At 40.8% G+C, this 22,407-nt stretch overlaps 1 protein-coding gene across 3 annotated transcripts; it reads right to left on the minus strand.

Moving 5' to 3' along the window:
- Positions 1-2,900: 2,900 nt before the first annotated feature.
- LOC139609830 (cordon-bleu protein-like 1) lies at positions 2,901-20,765 on the minus strand. 3 transcript variants are annotated; one of them, XM_071464825.1, is made up of 10 exons: positions 20,639-20,765; positions 18,803-18,912; positions 18,433-18,634; positions 17,939-18,212; positions 16,661-16,702; positions 16,486-16,568; positions 16,166-16,360; positions 15,929-16,028; positions 12,516-13,877; positions 2,901-11,592 (listed from the first exon to the last, which is right to left on the minus strand). In XM_071464825.1, exons 2-10 carry the CDS (start codon positions 18,892-18,894, stop codon positions 11,585-11,587), a joined length of 2,358 nt encoding a protein of 785 aa, XP_071320926.1. In that variant the 5' UTR covers positions 18,895-18,912; positions 20,639-20,765; the 3' UTR covers positions 2,901-11,584. The 3 variants fall into 3 exon arrangements, with proteins under 3 accessions (XP_071320926.1, XP_071320924.1, XP_071320925.1); XM_071464823.1 differs by lacking the exon at positions 20,639-20,765 and adding an exon at positions 19,575-19,884; XM_071464824.1 differs by lacking the exon at positions 20,639-20,765 and adding an exon at positions 19,702-19,883.
- Between the last annotated feature and the right edge of the window lie 1,642 nt (positions 20,766-22,407).

Consider the following 22,407-nt stretch of genomic DNA (forward strand, 5'->3'; position numbering starts at 1 on the left):
TTATCTGTAACAGAAAATCTTCATAATGCAGTGGCGTGCTGTTAGGGGAAGCAAGGCAAGCAGCGCTCAACCAGTTAAAGCTAAACGTAGACGTCAGAACGACACCGAAGTGGAAACGATAGCTTTCTGTCGCATGGAGGCTATGTTGTCTGTTTGCCTCCATCATGTAATTTACTGCCCTCTTGTGGCAGCAGGAGGGTATTGTCTCTGGAAGCTAGCTTGACTTCCAGCCATTGTATCTCTAGTTTCTGTCATTTTAGTGGTTGTGGTCGAAGGCGTGTCCCGTTGACAAAGGCTGGTGCTTGCCAACTCGAGTTTTAATGGACGTATTGCTAATCTAGTTAGAAACCTTATAGTGGAAACAGGCTTTTTATTTTAGAAATAAATTTAGTTTCACTTTTAATGCTAAGAAAAATGTTATGTGATTGATTATGGGGCGATATTGTATATGCCATGTACCATCCATCAATATGTTTTATGCAAAGAAATAATAAAAAAAGAGGGGTCAGCATCTTTTGGACATTTATGGAATCATTTGATGAGTGACTAGCAATCGCCAAGTTCTGAAACCAGGTGTATATATGATATGTGTATGCGTGTAATGCGTAAAAATGAATCTATGCTGCACATTTGATATGTTTGGTGTCAGTTCAAAGGAATAATCATAAAACTTCTTTAGCCAGGGAGGAGTGCAGAAAGGTCAAGATTGCAGGCAGAGTGCAGCAAGATGCAGGTGAGAGACTTTCAGCAGAGGAAAGACAGGCAGCGCAAAATTGAAGAGATATTTGCCATTGTCGTTTTTAATTTTGTCCATATTTTTCTCACTGGTGCCACTGCTATAACGCTAACCAAAAGCTATAAGTCAAAAAAAGAATCCATTGAAATTTTTAATAAAGATAGAGGGGGCCTTGTTTTTTTTTTTTGTTTAAAGCAAATCACTAGAATCAGCCACCCTCCCAACTACAACAGATTTTTCTGCAGTCCCTAATACTACTTTAAAGTAAACTCTTTTTCAATTGTGCACATTTTCCAGAAATCCATTTCATATAATAAGACCTTGAATTCCACTTGATTTAGAAAAACCAAATGTCCTTTTTACACAGTATTGGGCACAGTTACTATATAGCATGAAGCCCAGTGGAGGAATTTATCATTACTGTGGGAAGCCTGACGGTATGTGTGCTTTTAAAATTAATGACAGAAGCACTCTGACTTTTAGTCCATCTAAAATTTTCATTAAATTTCATTATTCAGCTGTCTCTGTGGCCCTGAATTAATAAACTCCAGGTATCATATCATGAATTCATATTACATTTGAGACAGATAGAGCCAGGTATGCTGCCTTTTTTTTTTTCCCTTTACAATATCCTAAAAACACACAATTAAAACTAAGTTCAAAGCAGTTTCTTCAACGCGGAACTTTCGGTCATTGCCTTGAGAGTAGATTGTGAGGACAAAGGGAAGACAGCTGCCGCCTTGAACAGCGCACACATATATTCAGGTGCTATTTTTGTAGATGCTGAAATCAATGGCTCTAACATATATCACTCAATCGGCTGGGAAAACATCTCTTTTTTCTGACACTGACAGATGAAGAGCGTATGATAAAGATTTTCCTTCAGTGGCTGAAAACCTATAATTTCATGACGGCTACACGCAGGCAAAAATAAGCGTGGTTAACTATTTTCCTCCATGTAACTGGATTTGTTTTGAACAGAAATGAAGTAGAGGAAGGCTACGGTTAAAGCCCCTTAAACGCTCACAACTTATAACATGCTCAAAATATTCACTTTTAATTCGTGGCAGTGCAGTGTGATACGCAGATAACACGACAACACTGTACAGATGCCAGTAATGTAGCAATTAAGTGAAACCACTTGAATTTAAGATTAGATAAGCAGCAGCTGCTGAACTCAAAATTATTTTCTCAGTTATGTTGGAGCGAAGAGGAACATTTACGCTCCGCAAACTCCTCTGAGGTAAAACAAAGCAACGCAACTGGCGGGAGTCAGACACCTGAATACAGATTTAACTCATACCAAATTATCTCTGGCAGACGCTGTCAAAAAAGACCTTTTGTTAACTGCTTTTTTTTTTTTTTTTTTTTTTTACATAAAACATCTGTATCGTTGAAAGGTTTTTAGATGTTTGCCTTCATTTTACAGCGTATGAAACAGTCGGAAAAAAAAAAAAAAAAAAAAAAAAAAAAGCTAGTGTGTTTGCCAGAACCCTGAAAGCATTCTCAGACAAAATTGTCTGTGCTTTATATCTCATAATTTGGAGCAGGGAATAATAGATTCTGAATAGCAGATTCCTGCTGTGTGTAGGGTTCATGTTTGTTTACCCTTTGTGTGATGGCGCTGAGGTTAAAGCTACCTTTAGGCCCACTAAAGAACCAAAGCTGGGAGGCAGCATGAACACCTGTTAATAGCGCTGCCCTTTACCTCAACAAACTCTTTAAAGTGAGAATTTTTGCATTGCAACGCATCTCTCTTAAGAGGCGCTGCCTTTCAGTACATCTCTCTCAGGCGCCGAACCTTCCACCTCAAACTCACGACAGCGGAGATGAATGCAAAATTTGTGTAAGATAAGAAAGAAGCAGTACTGTGAGCTGTGAGCGTTTGAGAGAAGAGAGGGAGGGGGGGGGGGGGGGGGGGGGGTATACAAACTAAACTCAGCTTGGGTTTGGACGGTGAGTTTGGACGTTCTCAGAATGCGTTCTCAGAACTGCATTCTGAGAACGTCCTTTATCTTCTCCCTCTGAACGTAAACTGATTCTGTGCTCCCACGGCCCCCGAATTGATTCCTGCCAAATCTTACTTTCCTGTGTCGCCTTTACTTTTTCTACCGCTTCACTCTCGTTTTAATAGGAAATAAATGTATTGTAGTATTTCTGTTGGTTTTTTTTTTTTGTTTGTTTGTTTGTTTATTGTACAACTGTTGTACAACTGAAAATGTGAAGCATCATATAAACCTGAGAATAAATACCAGGTCAGTGAGGTCACAGCAATATCAAAAGGTTAGTTCTTGGATTTAGGCTTCTCAAGTAGTACGTAGGTGTGTGTATTAACAGCACCATAATATAATAAATGATATAAAAAAAAAAAAAGACCACACTGACAAAAGGTGATTATTAAGAGTGTGAAAAGTGTGAAAGAAACCATTGTCAGATGAACCTATAGACCACGTAATTGTAAAGACTTAAAGGTCCCCTGTGGTGCTTTCTTGTAAACAAAGTCCTGTTTACATTCAGTGTTAGTCACCAAAGCACGTTGTATGTGTCCTTGAATCCTAAAAACCCTGGTGATTGTTTTAATAGAAACATTTTCCCGTTCTGTTTTTTTATGTATTTTTCGAAAACTTGCATTGTTTACTTCCATGTTCACTTGCTAACAATCTTCTCTTCCCTGCCTTTGTTGACATTGCTGTGCTTTTTTTGGCGCATTATGGCCACCTGTAGATTAATAGAAAAGTGTGATAGGCATCCACTCATAAAAACATTGTCTTTAATTTAAAATAGCAATGACATTATACATTTTATTACATTTTATAATAAAAACAATTAAATATAAAACATATAGTAAAATCATTTGTACTTCTACTAGTTGGGAACTTGTACTACAGTGTTCTGTAGTTTTCATGTGCATGCTTTAGTCATTTCTTCATTAGCGCAGCCCTACTTCCTGTAGGGTTACATGGGCTGTATGATAAGACAAATCATCTTTAACCAGATGATCAGTTGTAGTTGAAACAATATTTTCATTTGAGTTTTACCATTTAGAACAATTTTCATGATCCTCCCCGAAAAGCATGAACATAAAAAGTTCACATCTTGCGCTTTTACATCATAATTCATCTTTCCCAAGCAAAACAGGCTGAGTTCCTTTGTCCACTTTGTCCACATTTTTCCCCTGAAGAATGGAATTATCCCCCTGGCCTGCACAAGGCCAAAGCCAATTTGCTATGATTGCTGCAAAGTATCAAGATAGTCCTATAGGTAAATTCCAAGTACAAATATTTCGGCTCAAAGAGGAACTACTTTCCTTCCAGAATCACTGTCGTCGAATCCTCCCTGCAAATGCTGCAGCAGTTTGAATAAATATTGTATATGTTTCAGAGCTGTCATGAGGATAATGACTCAGTTGTTAAGTGTGTTTTTTTTTCCAATAAAAAAAAGTACAATAATTTGTGTTAAATTTGTTAATTCCTCTATAAGAATTAAAGATATAAATATAAAAGTTGGGTCTACGTATGTTGCAGAGAACAGGACAACCATGAAGATAATGGAGACTAATGTAACTAATTGTCATATAACCTCAAATTGGGGCCATGAAAGTGTCTAAATAATGGCAGCTAATTTGCCTTGTATTGTGCTTTCTTGATGGCTTTAAATTGAATGAGTCAGGATCCATTCTGGCGTAATGTGAAAGCTGGGGCACTGGTTCACACCGGAGACATTCAAGGTCGAGCCACTCCAAATGAAGGGTTGACGGGGGAGTGAGGAGATTTAAAGTAAGGCAGCTGAGTCAATGGACGGCCGAGTTGCAGATTTGGCACCTTATACATGCAACCTTGAATTATTGGGTTTTTTTTTTTTTTTCCTGCATTGAAAGCTTTTCTACTAGCCCTTCGCAAAAATATATTCTTTTTTGTCACCCACATTAATGGCACAATCAGCCTGAAGAAATTGCAGTCACAAATTATTCATTGTAATCCTCCATTTGAGGACCCTAATGCCTCTAATTGGGCTTTTATGACTTACAAACTGTATCTTCCTCTCTCGCTCTCTTTTTTTTTATTTTTTTCCCCTCTGGCGTTTGTTTTTCTTCCTTCCCGCCATGGTGCGGAGTGACATTGAGCCTCTCCCTGTCGGGGTGCTCTCTTGTCTCACTCCAGTGCACATTTCTCGCTGTCCCCTCTCCTCCTCCCCCAGACAATGAGCTTTTGACTGAATACATTATCTGAGCTGTTGTCCTGTTTGTTGTTGTCTTAGCATCCAAGAAAAAGAGATGAATTATTAATGACGACAGGCAAAAAAATAAAGAGGAGAATAAAAATAAATAAATAAATAAAAACTTGTATTTTTTTTTTTTAGGAATGCTGCTGAGTGCTGCGGCTCCATCAAGAGGCCTGTGAATAAGACCATAACACTTTATAATACAGCCTGTGATTTACAGTGTAATACCATTGTATGTATCACAAACCAATAAAATACTTACTAGTTCATACTGGTACTTAAATGTTGGTACAGTGGAATAAAACAAGACTATGGGGAACAAGGGTGTAACAGCTGAGCACATTAGCAGAAAGCAGAACTATATTCTCCTCTGGGTATTTTAAGCTTGGGAAAACTAAAGAGTAAAAAGAAGAGAATGGTCAACACTTTATATTACAGCCCACATACCTTCTAATGTATCATCTCTCCACACACTCTATATTTCTATATTTGTAAAGCACTTTGAGCTACATCTCTTGTATGAAAAGTGCTCTATAAATAAAGTTTCTTCTTCTTATCACTTGCTGACTTATCTAAACCATTTAAAAAGTGATTATTCCTCATTTAAACATTTAAGATTACTTACATGTATATTTCAAATGATTACATTACTTTATTACATAACAGTTTTTTTTTCCTCCTTTGATGACAACTGAGCCTTTAATAACTGTTTACTTCAGCTGTTATGAGCTTCTGCAGAGCTGCACAAGAAAACCTGCAAGGAGAAAGCAGAGTGTGAACCAGGGCTGTCTGTTTTTGTTCAAAATTCAAACTTTTGCTTAGTTGCGCGGGGGAAAAAAAACCTAAATATTCTGGCTGTAATAAAATGTAAAGTTGGAATTCAACACACTGTTTAAAGCAGTTTGTCGTGAGGTACAGTAGAGGACTCTTAAAGTTCACCATCAGCAGTGGGATGATCACGAAACGGAAACATCTGAGAGGCCGTGTGTGGCAGCATTTTTTTTTTTTTTTTTTGATTTCCGCACTGTGGACGGTGAGGTTAGCGACAGAGATAAGCAGCCGCCTGACTCCACGATGACAACACATCTCAGGCCTCACCTGGACGTTAGCTGCAACACAAGCGAGGCAGCGGAGGCGCCTGGAGCGTTCCACTGTCTCAACATACGCGAGTTAGTGGAGCTGTGTGATACCAAAGAAAAATATATGGACTCTACTGAAGAGTGAGACACTGTCTGACCACAGAGAGATGGACGCTTACATGTAGATGTGACTCTCTTTTATTACACGCACTGCACTAACATTTGGTGACAAGGGAAACAGCAAAACATATTTTCTGTTTTCTTTATTGTTTATTGTAACTATAATGTAACCAGATATAAAAAACCTGGTTTATCTCTACAGTAGAAGATTCTCTATTGGGGTCAGCCTTACCTAACAACTGCTATGTTATTTTCATTGTACTTGATCCATTAATATAAGGAACAGGACCTTCACTATAGGAAGTCTGGACCAGCATTTAACCCTTTAAGCCCTCTTTAAGTATGTTCCTGTACTCTAGTTCCTCATTAGCCTAAGATTTGTCCCCCTTTCCTTCCCCCTGCAGTCCAGTTGTAATACCATAATACGTTATATCATGATTACTTTAATACTTAGAGTATGATTTATTTCTCCTTTCCTCTAAAACGCCCAGTTGTTCCCCGTAGTCGTATTTCTTTCAGTGAACCTACATTTAAATAACAGTAGGAATCAATGAGAAGTTCAGTGCCTGATTAATACAGTGAAATTAGACTGTAAATAATGAGCTGTGTTGTAAAGTTTAGCTGGATCAGGTAGGGAGGCGCACTTTGAGCTAGACACACAGAAAATATGGGGTGCAATGTCCCATCTTGAAACCTTAAAATAAAGCTCCTTAGCAATGCGTACAAAATTATTCATAACGTAATTCATTCTAGACAGAAACACCAAAATAAAAGCCTAATCAGCAACAACTTCAACAGTAATTGTTGACTGTTCTGGGTTTATATCTTAATTACCACCATCAAAGTTCATGTATTTCTCAGGCCCGTCGTAATATCACCGTTCCTAAGGAGGGATTGCTGTGCCCCCTCTTGGTTATACGTGAACACTGCGTTGTCATTCAACGCTCCATCACAGGCAAGTTCTCAGTGAGATCACGGCCGACTGGTGTGATCATTAGAGTGATGAGACGTGAGCAGCGGAGTCAGAGATAAACAAGTGTCGGAGCACGAGGGCGGCGGATCAGAGGGAGAAAATGCACCGTTTTGCATTAAGGTGCTGGTTTGTTTCAGTGCGCAGAGTCAGCCGGCAGTGACAAATTAAGAGCCGTGATTGTGTCAGTTTGTCACGGCATTGAATCGGAGATGTCGACCATTCATCACAGAGAAGCTGCACTTTCTCTTCTTCTTTTTTTTTTTTCCTCTTTGCCCCTCTCTCTCTCAGGATCCAGTGATAAGGGATGAATGAAGAAAAATGACAGAGAGATAGGGCTTGTCCACTATCTATCACAGAGCAACAGGGGCCGTCTACCGCATGTTCAACCATCAGACACTGCTTCTGCTTCTGCTTCTGTTCCTCGCTGCTTATTTTATATAGTGCTGCCGAGCATCATGAATCAAACCGGCTTGACTTTGTGGTTTATGTCAAAAAGGTTCCACTGTGTCCTTTAACGCACAAGCAGCAGTGAATCATGATTTAAAAGGCTTCAGCTCAAGTACGGAATCCAGATATTTGATTGATTTTAACGCCGTAGCTCAGTTTTGGATATCTATTTTTTCCTGCTGTTTGTATTTATAGCACCTCTTTAAGTCCTTCTTCCCTCAACCAGAGGAAAAAAAAAAAAAAAAAAAAGCATGCCTGTTTGGAGTTTACAGGATCAAAGAAGAGGTAAATATCATTTCCATAACATTTGAACCAGTTAACCACCAGCACAATGCTGAGAAACACTACTGTAAGCGCCTGACAATGCCAATGAGGCAGGAACTCTGTGATTTGCCGCTCTGCCAAAGAGGATGGAAACGAGCGCAAACATGGAGGAGGTGAGGGGTCAACTGTGCTCTCCCTGCATCACTTTCCAAGAAGCCCCTCCAGCACTGGTGGTGTTTTAGGCAACCGTACCTCACTTTGGGGGGAGGCCTGATGGATGCCATTCCCAAGGTGAATGGAAAGAATAGCATTAAGCTGCACCACACTGCCTGGGGAGGACTACATTGCTTTTGGTGATTCATCTATTGATTATTTCTACCCAAGCAAGTGAGGTGCCATGTAAACACACATATATTAGTAGACTGCGATGCACATGTGCGCCCCTAACACACATGCAGACACGACGGATCCAGCGAAGCACCCCTCGGGCCTGCTTGCTGTTTTATAATCAGATTCTGACTTCTGCCAGCTCGTGGGCATCTTCGCACCACAAGGCAGATACATCTGATGGATAACTAAATAGAGATGAATGAAAAGATGAAGGAATAAATAAATGATAAATGTGCATTACCGGTATTTGTGTGGGCCAGCTATTGTGTTATTGATTTGTGTGTGTATTTGCGGTAGGCTACAGTACGTGGGCCAAGTCATACTGTTATGCTTATTCCGTGCAAAGTGAGTAAAATTTGAATTTTTTCTCAGTGAAGATCTGAAGCTATAAACTCCTCATCAGATATGAGATAACGAAGACTGCTACTAGTGATGTATGTACGTTGTTCATTTTGCGCTTAGATTTCTCCAATCTTAATGAGATTAGTCTAATTTGACAAATCTAATGCCATCCTACCTCCAGGCTTACTCTCAACATGTTTCCATAGTAATCAGTGACACCAGTGGACAATTCACAGCAAACATGGCTCATTATATGTGGTTTTCTAACAACTTTTTTTGGGAGCGAGGAATAAGTAACCTATTGGAAGTGTACAGTGCACTAGCGAGGACGCCGTCAGTCGTCTTCGGAGAGTCCGACTGATGAGTAAGCAGAAGCACTGAGCCCTGTCAGAACTTTATTAAATAACTGTCAAATTGTTTGAATAACCTGATCAATACTTTTTCAAGTCCGCATCAAAAAGTGATACATTTCAAACTGAAATTAATTCAGCTCCCAGAAAACTCTCATCGTCGTGAACCACATTTACTGGGACTGTCCTGCTGTTGCATGGTTTCTGGAGGCATCTTCCAGTCCATCTCATTTACTTGTATAGGAAAATCTAAATGCCTCATATTATTACAGCTGGTCAAATTTAAGTGTGCAACAGAATCTGATTTTCAATACTTGTATGGAAATATCAATAAGTAGAATATATCATTAATGTATGAGGGCAAGGAACTGAAATAATTGCCCAAATTTTTATTATTCTTTTTTTAATACATCACATTTCCCTTTTATCCGTATCTTATTTTAATGTTTTATCTATTTATCTGTTATGTAATTTCTTAATTCCTTTGTAATCTCTTGGAAACACCTTACTTTTTTTAAGATTATGGGGTGGAGGGGCATTGGTGTGGCTGACATGTTGCCATGGCTGAAATCAGGAGGATTTCAAGGATGAGTGAAAGCATTACAATTTGTGTAGATTTCTTTATCTGTCAGTCAACAGTGCTGCTTGTCCGTCTACGCTCCATATGTGCTTTCACTTTTCTACAGATGGCACAAGAGTGAAAAAAAAAAAAAAAAAAAAAATATGGGCATATGTGGCCAAACAATCCATGTTTGTTCAGGGGTGTGAGTTCGAACAGGAGCGATTCACTGAGTGATCTCGCATTCGCGCCACGGCCTCCTCATTCATTTGGTTGAACCGGGACGTGCTCATGTGGCTGAAGTGTTCTTCGAATCCCCTGTTCGTTCACGTCGCTCCCCACCTCGTCTCCTGAGACAATCATCAACAAAAACCTCTTTGTGCCGACGTCTGTTGCTGTTCAAAGGTTCACCGGTGCTGATAGCATTCTTGTGCCAGCTGCTGGATCATAAATGTACATGACAGAGTAGCATTTCATGTTATGCTGCATTAGTGATCCAGCTCTCTTGTGTCTGCATAATCATGAACACTGCTGCTCAGGTTGAATTTCAACCTTTCACTGCTAAGGAAGGATAATGCCAGAGTTGTCACTTACATTGGATATCATTGCTTTGGGCAGGAAAAGAGCTTCTCTCCAGCTTGTGTCCGTTTCTTTTTCCACATACTTTTTTTTTTTTTTAACGTTAGATGTGGCTCTCTCCCTTAGGGGCGGTAATGGCATTCTCCATGACAACGGCAGTGTGACACGGCTGTGCCCTTGAGGGCCGGGCACCCCCTCTGGGGGGAGTGCTGCAGAAACACGACAGGGTCAACGGTCACCTCCCATCATCCACCAGCAACCCGTCCTCCTCTCTCTCTCTCTCTAACATTCCTTGCTCTACCTGAGCAGAGAGAGAGAGAGAAAGAGAGAGAGAGAGAGAGAGAGAAAGTCTTGAAGTGAGCCCACTCAGTCCAGGCCTGGCAAACAAGGAGGTTTAGCCACAGGCGGTTCTGGCTAGGTCTCTACCTCGCCTAGCTCCTTGCTGTTCCTCCAAGGCCAGGGCTGGATCAATACATATAGTAGTGCGGATTCTTTTGGCACCCAAGTATAGCTGTGCAGTATTGCCCTGAGGTATGGGTCCGTTAAAGACATAACAGTGTGTGCATGTGAGCAAAGTGGACTGAGTTTATTCGGGAAGGTGTTGAAAATGCCTGGCATAAAACTGATGCTTCCAACAAGGATATTTTTTTTGAGTTTCTGTCTGGAAATGCAGGAAATTCTCATGTCCCCTTTAAATAATCATGTCGTTTATTCTGTCCTTCATATGGATATAGATTCTTGGACAGAGGTGGCCTTCAGGAAAAATCCTGAGACACCTGAATGTTAGAATCATGTTTTATACAATTTTATTCATGGCTCCTGAGTTAAGAAAACAATAATTACTATTATATCTTTTTGAATTCTAAAAGAATGTGTCACATGTGAAACATCCAGTAGAATTGATGGAAAGTAGCTCACAAATGGATACTGTATGGATGCTCATTTAAAAACAATGCTCTTCTGCCACCTGGTGACTAAAAAGCAAACCAGTTTGAAACAGAGTTCATGAGTTTTACTGCATCCTTCGTGTGCGAAAGCGCAAAAAGAAAAAAAATGTACATCCTGAGGGAGAAAAGAAGTTCCGGCACAAACATAGAATAAGCTGATAATTGCAATTATATCACTGCTTTTGTTTTACATTTGAAAATAAAAAATAAATAAAGCTCTGACGTCAGCGTCGTGTCCGTCTTGGCACATCTTGAATGAAAAGTTAAAAGGAAGTAAAGAAAAAACAGGACATTGTTCAGTTCAACAACTCGCGTCCTGTACATTTGGCCTCCTCCACAACAGAAAATGTTTATGTTCAACCCGTGAACACGAGGTCAAAAATAAAACGAGACAACACAGTGTCTTAAAGAGAGAGACAAAAAAGTAAAATCAGTCATATTTTGCAGAAACCTAGTCGGTTGCTTCTCCTCGGAAAACTGATGCAGTTTGTTTGAATGGTTCGGTTACTTGGGTGGTGCATGTTGAGTGGTGTCCTCAGTGAGCGGTGAATCCTCACTTCCATTCAGAGGAAGCCGCTCAGGCACCTGCAGCAGGAGAGGTTGAAAACAAATATTTGCATTACATCTGTCCTCTTTAGGCAGGAATTAAAACGGCCTCAGGCAAACAGTGGCACGGTCACGGCCAGTCAGACATCAAACACTGCTGTACTTCATATATGAAAATTCCTGTAAGACTACACCTCTCAATGCTGAACAAACATAGATGATTATTAAAAATCTAAATCTATTGCTCACTATACAGGAAACTACTGAGCATCTGTTATAGTGAGGAGATCTGAGTGGGTTTGGACACAGCCATCGTGTCTGAAAATAAGGTTTCAAATATTCAAGACAAAGCACAGTAAGGATACAATCATTAGATCAGTGGTTCCCAACCTGTGGGCCGGGGCCCACTTCTGGGCTGCAAAGGCATTGCAAGTGGGCTGACAAATCATTTGCAAAACAGTTTGGTGAAAAGATGCAATTATAAAACAATAAAAACGAAAACGAAAGATCAGGCATACCACTGTGAAAAGCCAACGATAGGAACCACTTCATATACTTGTTTGCTATCTAAGTCCAATTACGTCACTCAGCTCATCTGTTTCATCAGGTCTGTGTGGGTGTGGTTTAATCAAATTTGATTGACAGCAGTGGCAACATAAGCAAATAACTGAGGAGCTGTCATCGTTTTTTCGTTCATATTCTGCTAAATAAACACATGATATCATCTTTTTCCACCCAGCAACAGCACCAACAAAAAGATGCAGAGAGCATGTAAAATGAAAAACACTGTGTCAGAGAACTGCGTGTTAATGCAGGACCCATCACTTATAGGAAGAAGCTGTCAAGTTCTCCATAAACAGCACTTTAGATGTTTGCATTCTCCTGGGAGGCTTTGACTGTTTGTAATCCAGCATGTAAGACAACAAAGCTACAATATGATTAATTAAGTCATTGCCACTTACCATACTGATATGTAGACCTGGGTGGCGAGGGAAGTGTATCGTGTGAACCGCTGGGGACCTGTGGGCCAAAAGCTTTCCCATGACTCTGGAGGCGAGACCTCTGCACAGCCAGCGCCACTGCCTGCGCAAACCTGGAGGGACCTGAACTCATCTTGTCCCGAGGCTTTGGTGCAGCTGAGGACTGGTCAGACGTGGCAGCTGAAGTCGACTCATCTTGATGATCCTGATGGTCGTCGCTGCATTCATTGGTCTGTCCATTGCAGGTCGGACTTTTTGGTTGGGAAGCTGTCAGGGAAGAAGTGATGGTTTCGTCTTGCCCCTCTTCCATGACTTCTAGGTCTTCATTGAAGAAGACAGGAGGAGGAGGGGGAGGGAAACTGTCCTCCTCTTCTTCTTGTTCCTCTTCCTCCTCAACTTCCTTCTCGTCGGTGTATGAGCCACACTGGTCCACATCTGTACTTACAGACTGTCCAATAGGGCTTTGAGGAAATTCACTCTGATCTCCTGAGTTGATCTGACCGTCACTGGTAAGTTCATCATCACTGCAGTCCGACAGTCCAGCTGCTGCCAACTCAGATGTGACTTGAGGTTCACCTTCCTCCTCCTCCTCCTCCTCTCCTTCTTCTTTCTGCCCTTCATCACTGTCCCTTACATCAGAAAGAGGTGAACCTGTACAGTCCTGATTGTCTAAATCATGTGGTGATGGAGGAGAGTCTGGCCTGTCAGAGGCCTGGAGCTCCTGAGCAGAGAGCTCCTGGCTTGGCTGAAGTGTTTCAGTGTCTGATCTGTCAGGGGAATATGAATCCTCCTCAGTTTCGGTTTGATGATCCGTAGCCTCAGGAGAAGCTTCACTCTCAGGGTTATCTTCTACCTTTACCTGGTCCGGGACATCCACAGTGGGTTCCGGGTCATGGGACTCTTGTTTCTTTGAGGGAACCACTTTGAAAGTGGTCATTCCCTTCCTCTGTAGAGGATCCTCCCACTCAGGCTCAGTGGGGAGGTTAGACTTAATGTCAGATTCAAGTTCAGCACAGAAAACCCCATTATCTGGAAACCTCTGAGACATGGACGTGAAGGAGCCGCTGTAAAACTTTGGGAAGGTGGCGGAACTCCTCAAACGCTTGACCAGCGTTCCTTTGGACACTGAGGATGTCAGGACTTTGGCAAGAGCACAGCGGGCGTCAGATAAGTCCTTCCCTCGGAACGAAGGCAGATATGGATCAAATAATGGACGTGAGAAGGATGAGGACGACCGCGTTTGTGATGGATGTGGTGACGAAGATGAGGATGGTGATAGTTCTACAGAGTCTGACTCATTACTTTCTCTCAGCTCCTCCAGAGGGTTCAGAGAGTCTACAGTCCCTGGAGAGACAGGAACAACTTAGTAACACGGACACAGTTTTTCAAGTTCAGGGTCTGTACTTCTGCGCTCTAAACACATAAAATGCAATTGTGCATGTCATTTAAAACAAGATATGCATCATGTAAACACCTAAGAAACAGAGGTGAGGTAACACAGGAAATACTGGGCTCAGAAGAACCAGTGACTCAACTCTCAGCATTAATTTACTTTTAATTTAATTTATTTTTTTTTATTTTTAACCTAAAATCTAAGATGAAATTTTTAACATGAAATCAAGAATTACAATTAAATTAAATATCCATAACGTCATTGTAAAAAGACAAATGCTGATTAATAATGAAAAATCCTGCAGGTCATTAAGCATAATGTTTAAATAAATTAGCAGCAGAATTATAAATATATCAAAACATTAATATACAATTAGGCATAGACTATATAGTAGAGAAATGAACCAGCATATAACATAAAAACATGATTATGATAAAGAGAACATTTATCATTTTACAGAGGAGCATGGGAAAATAATAGGAATAATAATTACTTACAGATGACAAATAATTGCTTATAGATAAAAATACTACTGTTGAATCAAAGGTATGGCAAAATCTGATCAATGGAAAGAATAAGATGCAAAAAAAAAAAAGGACCAAAAATGAAAGAGCACAAGCAGAATGAGCAGACAACTTAAGAACAAGACAAATAAATAGAATTTAAGTGCAGCAGGTCACAGTGACACACATCAATTCAAGCCACTAAGTGGGAAGGAGGAAGAAGAGGCCAACGCAGGAGGAGGACGGAGAGGAGGAAGAGGGATGATGGAAGGAGATGGAGGAGAGGAAAAGGAGACAACAGCAGCAGCAGCAGCCCTCAGTCACCCCCTTCAGGTAACACAGTGTCTGTAAGCAGGGAGGAAAAAGAGCTCGGCTTTAGGGCAGCGATCTTCACTCGTAAGGTTTCTTGAACAATTCCTGGCTCAAAGACGTTTACAATTAAGTCTCAGACTGAGGAAGAAGCCAGTTTGATCAGGATGAAACTCTCCCGCCGAAGCTTTTAGATTTTCAGCTTTCACACATCACGATTATGTAAGTGGAGGAGGTGCAGGAGTGTGTTTAATGATCATCAACTCTTCGCTGGGAGTTGTTTTTCAGTCTGGAACTGACACCGACTCAGCAGTGTTGCACTATGAAGGGAGTGAACCAAGACAGTAACACTGCTGAAGGCAATTTAATCTGATAATTACAACACCGACAAGAAAGAAAAAAAAGTGCTTTAAAAACTTTTACTTTTTTTTTTTTTTTTTTTTTAAAGCTATGCCACCCATTTGCACAATGAAGTATTCCTCACGTAATTACGGCTCCCTAATAACCTGTGTCTGATAATGACCATGAGAATGACCATTGTCCACTCAAGTCTGTGAAAGCAGATCAGTAAAAAAGGAGCCATGCACAGAGAGCAGCTGAATCCAGGCGATAAAAGCATATCAGACAGACTAATACAGAGGAATGAGAGCAGGGACAATGGAGGGATTTATCTTGGAACAGACTGAAGCCAATATGTTCTATGAACAAGGCTCTGGGTCACTTTAATTGCCCTGAACAGGGTTAAATTGTTCAGACTGATAAAAGCGGTGTTTTGTGCTGGATTTAACTGCTAAATCTGATATTTGCTAAATCTTCTATTTGATGGTATTCACTTTGACATTTTAATCTTGATTTAACTTCAATCTCTCTTGACCCTGACTGAAGCCGTAAGGATTTGGCAGATAGAAGAATTCACCCCTCCTCCGCTCTAAACCCATTTGATTTGCACTGAAATACTGTAAAAGGTCAATTGGGATTATTCTATTCTACAAGCATTTCTCATGTCTGCTGCTAAGTCAATGATGCTGCCTCAACAATCACCACTAGATGGCAAAATAAACAGGAAGTTCACTTCTGGGATCAGACAGTATTTAGACAATTGATTTGATTGTGAGAAAAATGCGATCCAATCACTCTTTTTTAGGCCGTTCTCTACCACAAAGCTCAAAGGTTATTAATGAAGATTTTACCTTTAACCTGTGTGTCGACCTGCAGCTCCTGGTGTGTGTTTGCACAGGGAGGGGGTGGCGCCCTCCTCTTGGTACTCCTTAAGGTAGATTCTGCAGACCTCTATAGAGAGACAATGATGTAATTAAAGGACGTCCCAGTTGTTTCCCCTATTCCTATTGACAGGAGTTATAAAGACCATAATTTCAGTTGCAAGAAGAAGAGGAAGAAAACGACCCCCCCCCCCATCATCAGCCTACCAGCGGCCCTGTTAGATGACAGCTGCTGAGGTTGTTGGGGACACTCTGTGATGCACCCATGGGCGGCTGTGGGGCTCGCCTCTTCTTGGGCACATCTGATGGCAGGGTGTCAGAGGAGCAAACATCCTGCACGTTCATACTGACTGCCATTTGCCTATTGAGGTCAGGAGAAGTTGGAGAACTCCCTGCTTCTTCCTACGAAGAGGAAAATGATCTGATCAGATGTGCTGTAGCACCGTCGGGCAGAGGCCCTACTCAAGTAAAGCCACTGCAAACCGGACAGTTGTTGACATTAGTTCTCCAACAAGCTGTCAACGCACCATGTCAGGCTTTTTCTTCTGTCGTCTAAATAAGCTGAGGAATCCTGTGTTCTCCTTCTGTTTCTTCCCCTTCTTTGGCAGGTCTATACGATGTAAAAGAACCTGATCAGTAAATGATGCGTAGCAGGAAGGGCGGATGACACTGAGACCGTGCATGAATGCGTTCACGCGTTACCTTTTAGTGCAGGTGGTGAGATGACCTCTGTTGGTGTGACCGCTGTTTCAGAGAGAAAACAATGCCAGCATTATATTTTCCCAACTGTACATTATGAACATAAATACATCATATGAATGAAACATCTGTGATACATTCTATCAAATGGCACCAGGCCTGGGCGATATCCAAAATTTAATACCTCGATACAAACTGTATTAAGAAAAATATTGCATATGGTGAAAAATATTGCGATATCGGCCCAAGCCTAAAGAGCACTGTGAAGACAAAAGTCTGGATTTTAAAAAACTGACACAATGGTGGTGCCACTTTGAGTACACAAAGTGTTTATAGCATCAATGTAAGCAAAAAGGAGCTCAGAGGTCACATTAAAGGTGCCATATTGTATAAAGTGAGTCCATGTCTATTTTTTTTTTAATTATAAAGCAGGTCTCGCTTCTATATTAGTATTGTGAAAGTATCAAAGAGCTCAGTCCACAGAGAAATGCACACAGCCTGTATTCAGAATCTGAGCCCTAAAATGAACCGTCAGGACTTTCGTAACTTTGTGATGTCACAAAACAGTCACTGACTCATAGCCTTTCTTCTGATTGGCTCACTGTTGTTACTAGAACTACACAGAGAAGCCTGAAAGAGGAGATAAGGTAAAACTACACTACAGATTTTTGGTTCTTAAAACCACAAATATATTCTTATGGATATCAACACTTCAAACAAAACACCAGAAAAGTGTAAAATATATGACCTTTAAAGTAATAGTTCTGAAGCCTGTTCATTTTACTGAGACACATGCTGATAATGGTGGTTATATCAGGTATATTTTCATGAGAGTTCAGTATGCCAGAGTTCATTTCAAACTAAATTTTGTAAGGAGCATAGTGATAGCAGCCTACAGGAAATTCATTATGGGGAGGGAGGGAGGAAAGAAACTCAACTCAAAGTGTGGTGGCCCTTAGAGCTCAACACACCGCAACTTAGATACTAGATATACAAAATGCAAGCTGAACAAGTTTAGAGAAGAGCAAAGTAACAGAACACAAGCAAACTGAGAAACACATTCACACGTTTGCCAATTTGATGACACCAATGCAAGTACAGAAAATTTTATTTTCTCTGTGCTACAAAACACCAGCTAGAAAATATATCAAATACAGTATATTTAGGTCTGACCTGCAGTCTAACTCTTGGAAAATGTAGTATGGAAAGCCTTTAGTTTAAGAGCACGGTGCTTTTTCAAAAGAAATGGAAGCTTTCACATCACTGTGTCCTCTAACATACCTGCTTCAGGTGTCCTGGTTTGGAGCCGATGGTCAGCAGGCTCCTTACTGGCTGTATCTTTGGCAAACACCTCCCTCAGTCCGTGGTCATTTAAGGTCTTGGTCAGGTCCAGCGGCTCTTTGGACTGAGATTCTCTCAATAAGACGGTGGTTTCTACTTGAAACTCACACTTGTCACACACCACCGGCAGCAGCATCTCGAGGGGCACTCTGGGATTCACACGCACCACGGCCTTGTGGGATTTATTGTAGTTGATCAACAGACGTACAGTTGCCTGCAAAGAGAAAGAGAAATTTCCTGCTATATTTCATGCAGCTGTGGAACAAGACTTAAATATTGATTCCCAATAGTTATGCCTTAAATTATGTTTACTCCCCATACACTGTGTAATTGGCCTACAGATAATACTACAGTAAAGTATAAATTATATAACCAAAGGATCCTGAATCACTTAAACATTAGGCCCTTATTGTTTCAGTAATTGCTGTTTTCACCTCTGGCATGTACGGCCTCCTCATCTTCTCCTCCACCCCTTTGGGCTTCACCACAATCTTCTCCGCTTCTAGTGAGCCAATGGGAGAGTTTGGTTTGAAGCTGATGTTGTTCTTGTTCGGCGAGAGAACCTCGACAGTGTAGTCGGACGGATTCAGGTGGTAAGTTGCGCAAAGGGTCACCAGTAAGTCCATCACCGGTTTACTAGAAGGGAGAAAACAGAGAATGAAAATTACAGTTGAGAACAAATGGCAGTAATTGATCTAAATCTTTGATTGAAATTGATTAGAGATCTCTACACTGAGAGGACATACCACCAATGTTGATTTAACTCTGAAAATTGTTGTTCTGAAAAAAAAAAACATGGCTGACCTTCCATGCACCGTGGCATTCCTCTCCAGCCCCCCTGGCAGAACCACGGACAGGGAGTGGTCCCTCTCCAGTGGGTTCACCTGCTCATCCATCTCAAGGGACCTCAAGATCTGAAGCAGTTCACAATGTCAAGTAAAACCTCCTGAGAGGTAACAAATATTTCACTAATTAAATTGATCACTGTTAGTAAAGATGGGTCTCATATACCCAAAGTGATGTTGGAGAGAATTTAGGCTGTTTAAGACTTCATTGCAGGAGCAGCACACAGTCATGAGTTCAGCCTCCCTCCTGTCTGACTGTTGGTGCTCAATATGAAATGTCTCACAGCTGCTCTAAAACATTCCAGACAGCTTTTAAAAAAGGTCTCACAGATTATTTCCTCCATTTACTGATAAATTATTTGGTCTTTAAAAGTGCAAAATACCCAGCAGAACTGTCCTGAGACCAAGTTGACATATTCAAATTCTTGTCCAGTCCAGAGCCCAAAGATATTCAGATTACTATCATGGAAGGTGGATGAAGGAACCTGCAAAAATATTCACTTCTACAAATGTAATTCACTGGTTCTTTGCTTTAAAAAAAAAAAAAAAAAAAAAAAAAACTTTTATGTTTAAACAGTTATATTTACAATAATACATTTTTTTTTTGTACACTATCCATTAATCTATATTCAAAACCATACTAGTAAAACCTTATGCCATGTCATAGCTTTTAGTGTTGTCCCAGACCCTTCAACAAATAAAGCAAATAAATACTGCGACGAATCTGGTACCTGAAAAGCTTCTTCCTCAAACGTGAAACACCACCACCTAATTATTTCCACACCAACAATACCAAAAACAAAACAAAAAAAACAAAAAAAAGTATCCAATGCGTCGTTCACTGAACTATAACCACACCTGTCAACTGTTTTCCAGACCCAACTTCCAACTATAAGCGACGCTGTCGGGGGCAAATTAAGGAGCCGACCTCGCCTCCCTCGGTGTATTTAAGCGCTCTCTCTCTCTCTCTCTCTCTCTCTCTCTCTCTGTCTCTCTCTCTGCCCTCACCTTTGACCTCCCGTGGTTCTGTCCCCATTAAAGTCCACGCCCCTCGGTGTGTTTTTCGCCTGAACAGCTGTGTGTGTGTGTGTGTGTGTGTCTGCTCATCAGCGCTGCTCGCTGGCCACAATTAAAGGTAAAGATTTCAGTGATGTCATTATTACCCATATTGGAATATAGTTCCAATATGTATTATATCATAACTACATTTAAAGGTAAAAAAAAAAAAAGTATATATATTTGATATATGAAATTTGTCAGGCCTATATTGAATGCACAAAGTGAATTCATTAATTATTTATGTAACTGTAAATTGACATGTTTACATAGCCTTTTCTTAGCCAGTTGTTTGGGTATTGTCCCTATCCGTATTCCTATAGGAATAAATCTACACTGTAGTTTAAAATAAATAAATGGTTTCTTCATTATATTAACAATAGGATCATTGATCCGTTGGTGGAAAGATGTAAAAAAGAGTCTTCATTGTACTGCCTTAGAAAAACTGAGTCTGCGGTTTAGTTGACATATATTGGATTAATACTGTAATGCCATAAAAAAAACCATAAAAAGTCGTCTTTATCCGCAAGAAACTCATACAATACAAGATCCATTCAGCCCCTGTCTGTCCTCGGCCATGTTGTTCAGGCAGTAATGCTGAGTTCCAAATAAGCTTACACTGTGTCTCCAGTAAGAGGGATTAGTGCTTCTAAAAGGCTGCGTCTCTCCACGCTACTATATTCAGAGACACTTAATTGACCATATACTGTATCCGTAGTCCACTGTATTTTGCACTTACCTGTGTCCATAGACTGTTCCCATTCTCTTTCAGTTATCTCCTCTGTATCAAGTGGTGGGTGGAGAGAGATTGAGGAAGAGGGAGTGAGGGTTCTTTCCCTTGCAATCCCTGTTTAGCAGGCAAGCCTACCACACCTACAGGGCCTGCCCAGTCATGTGATGTCACTTTGCATGTCTGTATTTGTGTGTGCTGTGTGTGTGCTCTGTGGGTGGCGGTGGCGGTGGTGTTGGAGGTGGGGGGGGGGGGGGGGGGGGGGGGGGGGGTTGGGTGAGGGAGGGTATCTTCACGGGCATGAACGTTGTAACCTGGTGAGCCAGTCTGCAAAGTGAAACCTAACCACATCAACGTTAAAAGAGTATAGCAGCCAATTTGTAAAAAAGGCCACTAATCCACATAAGCTTGATCCTCTCTATAGGATCTGGTTAAATAATTGCTGAGCTATGAGTCCAACACACTGTATAGCATACAGATGCACTGAGCTTGCTCTCCATTCAATGTTGCAGTGTAAATTATTTAATCAAACTGCATCCCCTTTTATAATAAAAAAAACCCCTAAAAGTATACCAGTGTTTCAAGAAATATGTAAATTAAGGGTCAGTTTAATAAAACAACATTATTATATCCTATTGAACATGGAGGTTATGTGACAGCTGTCAAAGAGGCAGAGATACCAGTTTCAGTCATCCCCTGCAGCCACAGTATTGAGCTTTCAGTTTTGCATGAGAGTGTTTTTCGCTCTAAAGGAAAGTCACGCTCTCTTGCTCATACTGTCCTTAGTTCTCTGCGTCACTTTCTATCTTTCCAACCTTCTTGTATAACCCAGCTGAATGAAACAAGTTCATGTCAGTCCTCCCAGGGCACTTCGGGTCCTGACAGTGAATCTCGAAGTACAAGCAGCTGGAGGTGTGTGGACTGAAAATAACTCCTGCAGTTCATTAAATGTGCATAAGATTAATAGACGCAAATTAATAAACATGTATTTTATTTTCTATTTTTAGCTAGCGGTGTATTTCCCTCATGTATTCCCTCATGTAAGAAGCTAGGTGGCTGCAGACTCTCTTGTTAGATGAATGGGTTAGATTCATTAGCAGTGAAGTTAGCGTAATCTTTGCAATCCTGTAGTTTCAAGGAAGAAATATTATTACAAGTCTCCCATTATTGACACATGGAGTGTCACTTTTATTTTTACAGCACTTACTTGTACTGCGCAGTTATTTACCTACGGCTTTGATTCAGAGGAGGATGTCCTGGTTTTAACATCTCAGGATGATGTGTAGTTAGTCGAAACTCCCTCATAGGGATAATGTTTGGTACTACAAATGAATGTTATCGATGGAGCAGGCTGCTGTAGTATCACACACACAGCTCTTGATTCATCTGCATGCGGTAGGTGAGCAGTAACAGGCAGTTAAGTGGGAGTTTTAATCAAATTAAGCACAAGGAACACATGTCCACGCTGACTGTAATCTTGTAATCTCATTGTGAAGTCTGCCAGTGGAGACTCAATGAGCTTCTACAGTGGCTGGCTGCGGTAAACAGATCACTGTGTGACTGTCTAGGTTAATGAACTTCTTTTGATGACTAACAGATGAACAGAAAGCCTGTTAGTCACACCACCCGGCCCGTCGCTCTGCATCATCACTTATCATGTTGTGAAATGGAAGAGGGCCAGGACACACACATGCATTAGCCTATCTAACACCCGGATAAATAGGTAGAAGGTGTTAAACTGTCTTTTGGATGTCCCTATCTCACATTTACCTCAGGCC

This window comes from Trachinotus anak, unplaced genomic scaffold (assembly GCF_046630095.1).
Source record: "Trachinotus anak isolate AG129_WGS33_773 ecotype Australia unplaced genomic scaffold, CSIRO_AGI_Tana_v1 ptg000026l, whole genome shotgun sequence".
Classification (NCBI taxonomy): domain Eukaryota; kingdom Metazoa; phylum Chordata; class Actinopteri; order Carangiformes; family Carangidae; genus Trachinotus; species Trachinotus anak.

Bases quoted from the DNA above. Each gene is read 5' to 3' on its own strand.
- LOC139609830 (XM_071464825.1), bottom strand. From the start codon at position 18,894: ATGGATGAGCAGGTGAACCCACTGGAGAGGGACCACTCCCTGTCCGTG. The intron at 16,703-17,938 runs GTATGTTAGAGG...TCTCTGAAACAG, and splicing joins AACCAGGACACCTGAAGCAG to CGGTCACACCAACAGAGGTC. The intron at 13,878-15,928 runs GTAAAATCTTCA...CTGTCTCTCCAG, and splicing joins GGTCGACACACAGGTTAAAG to GGACTGTAGACTCTCTGAAC.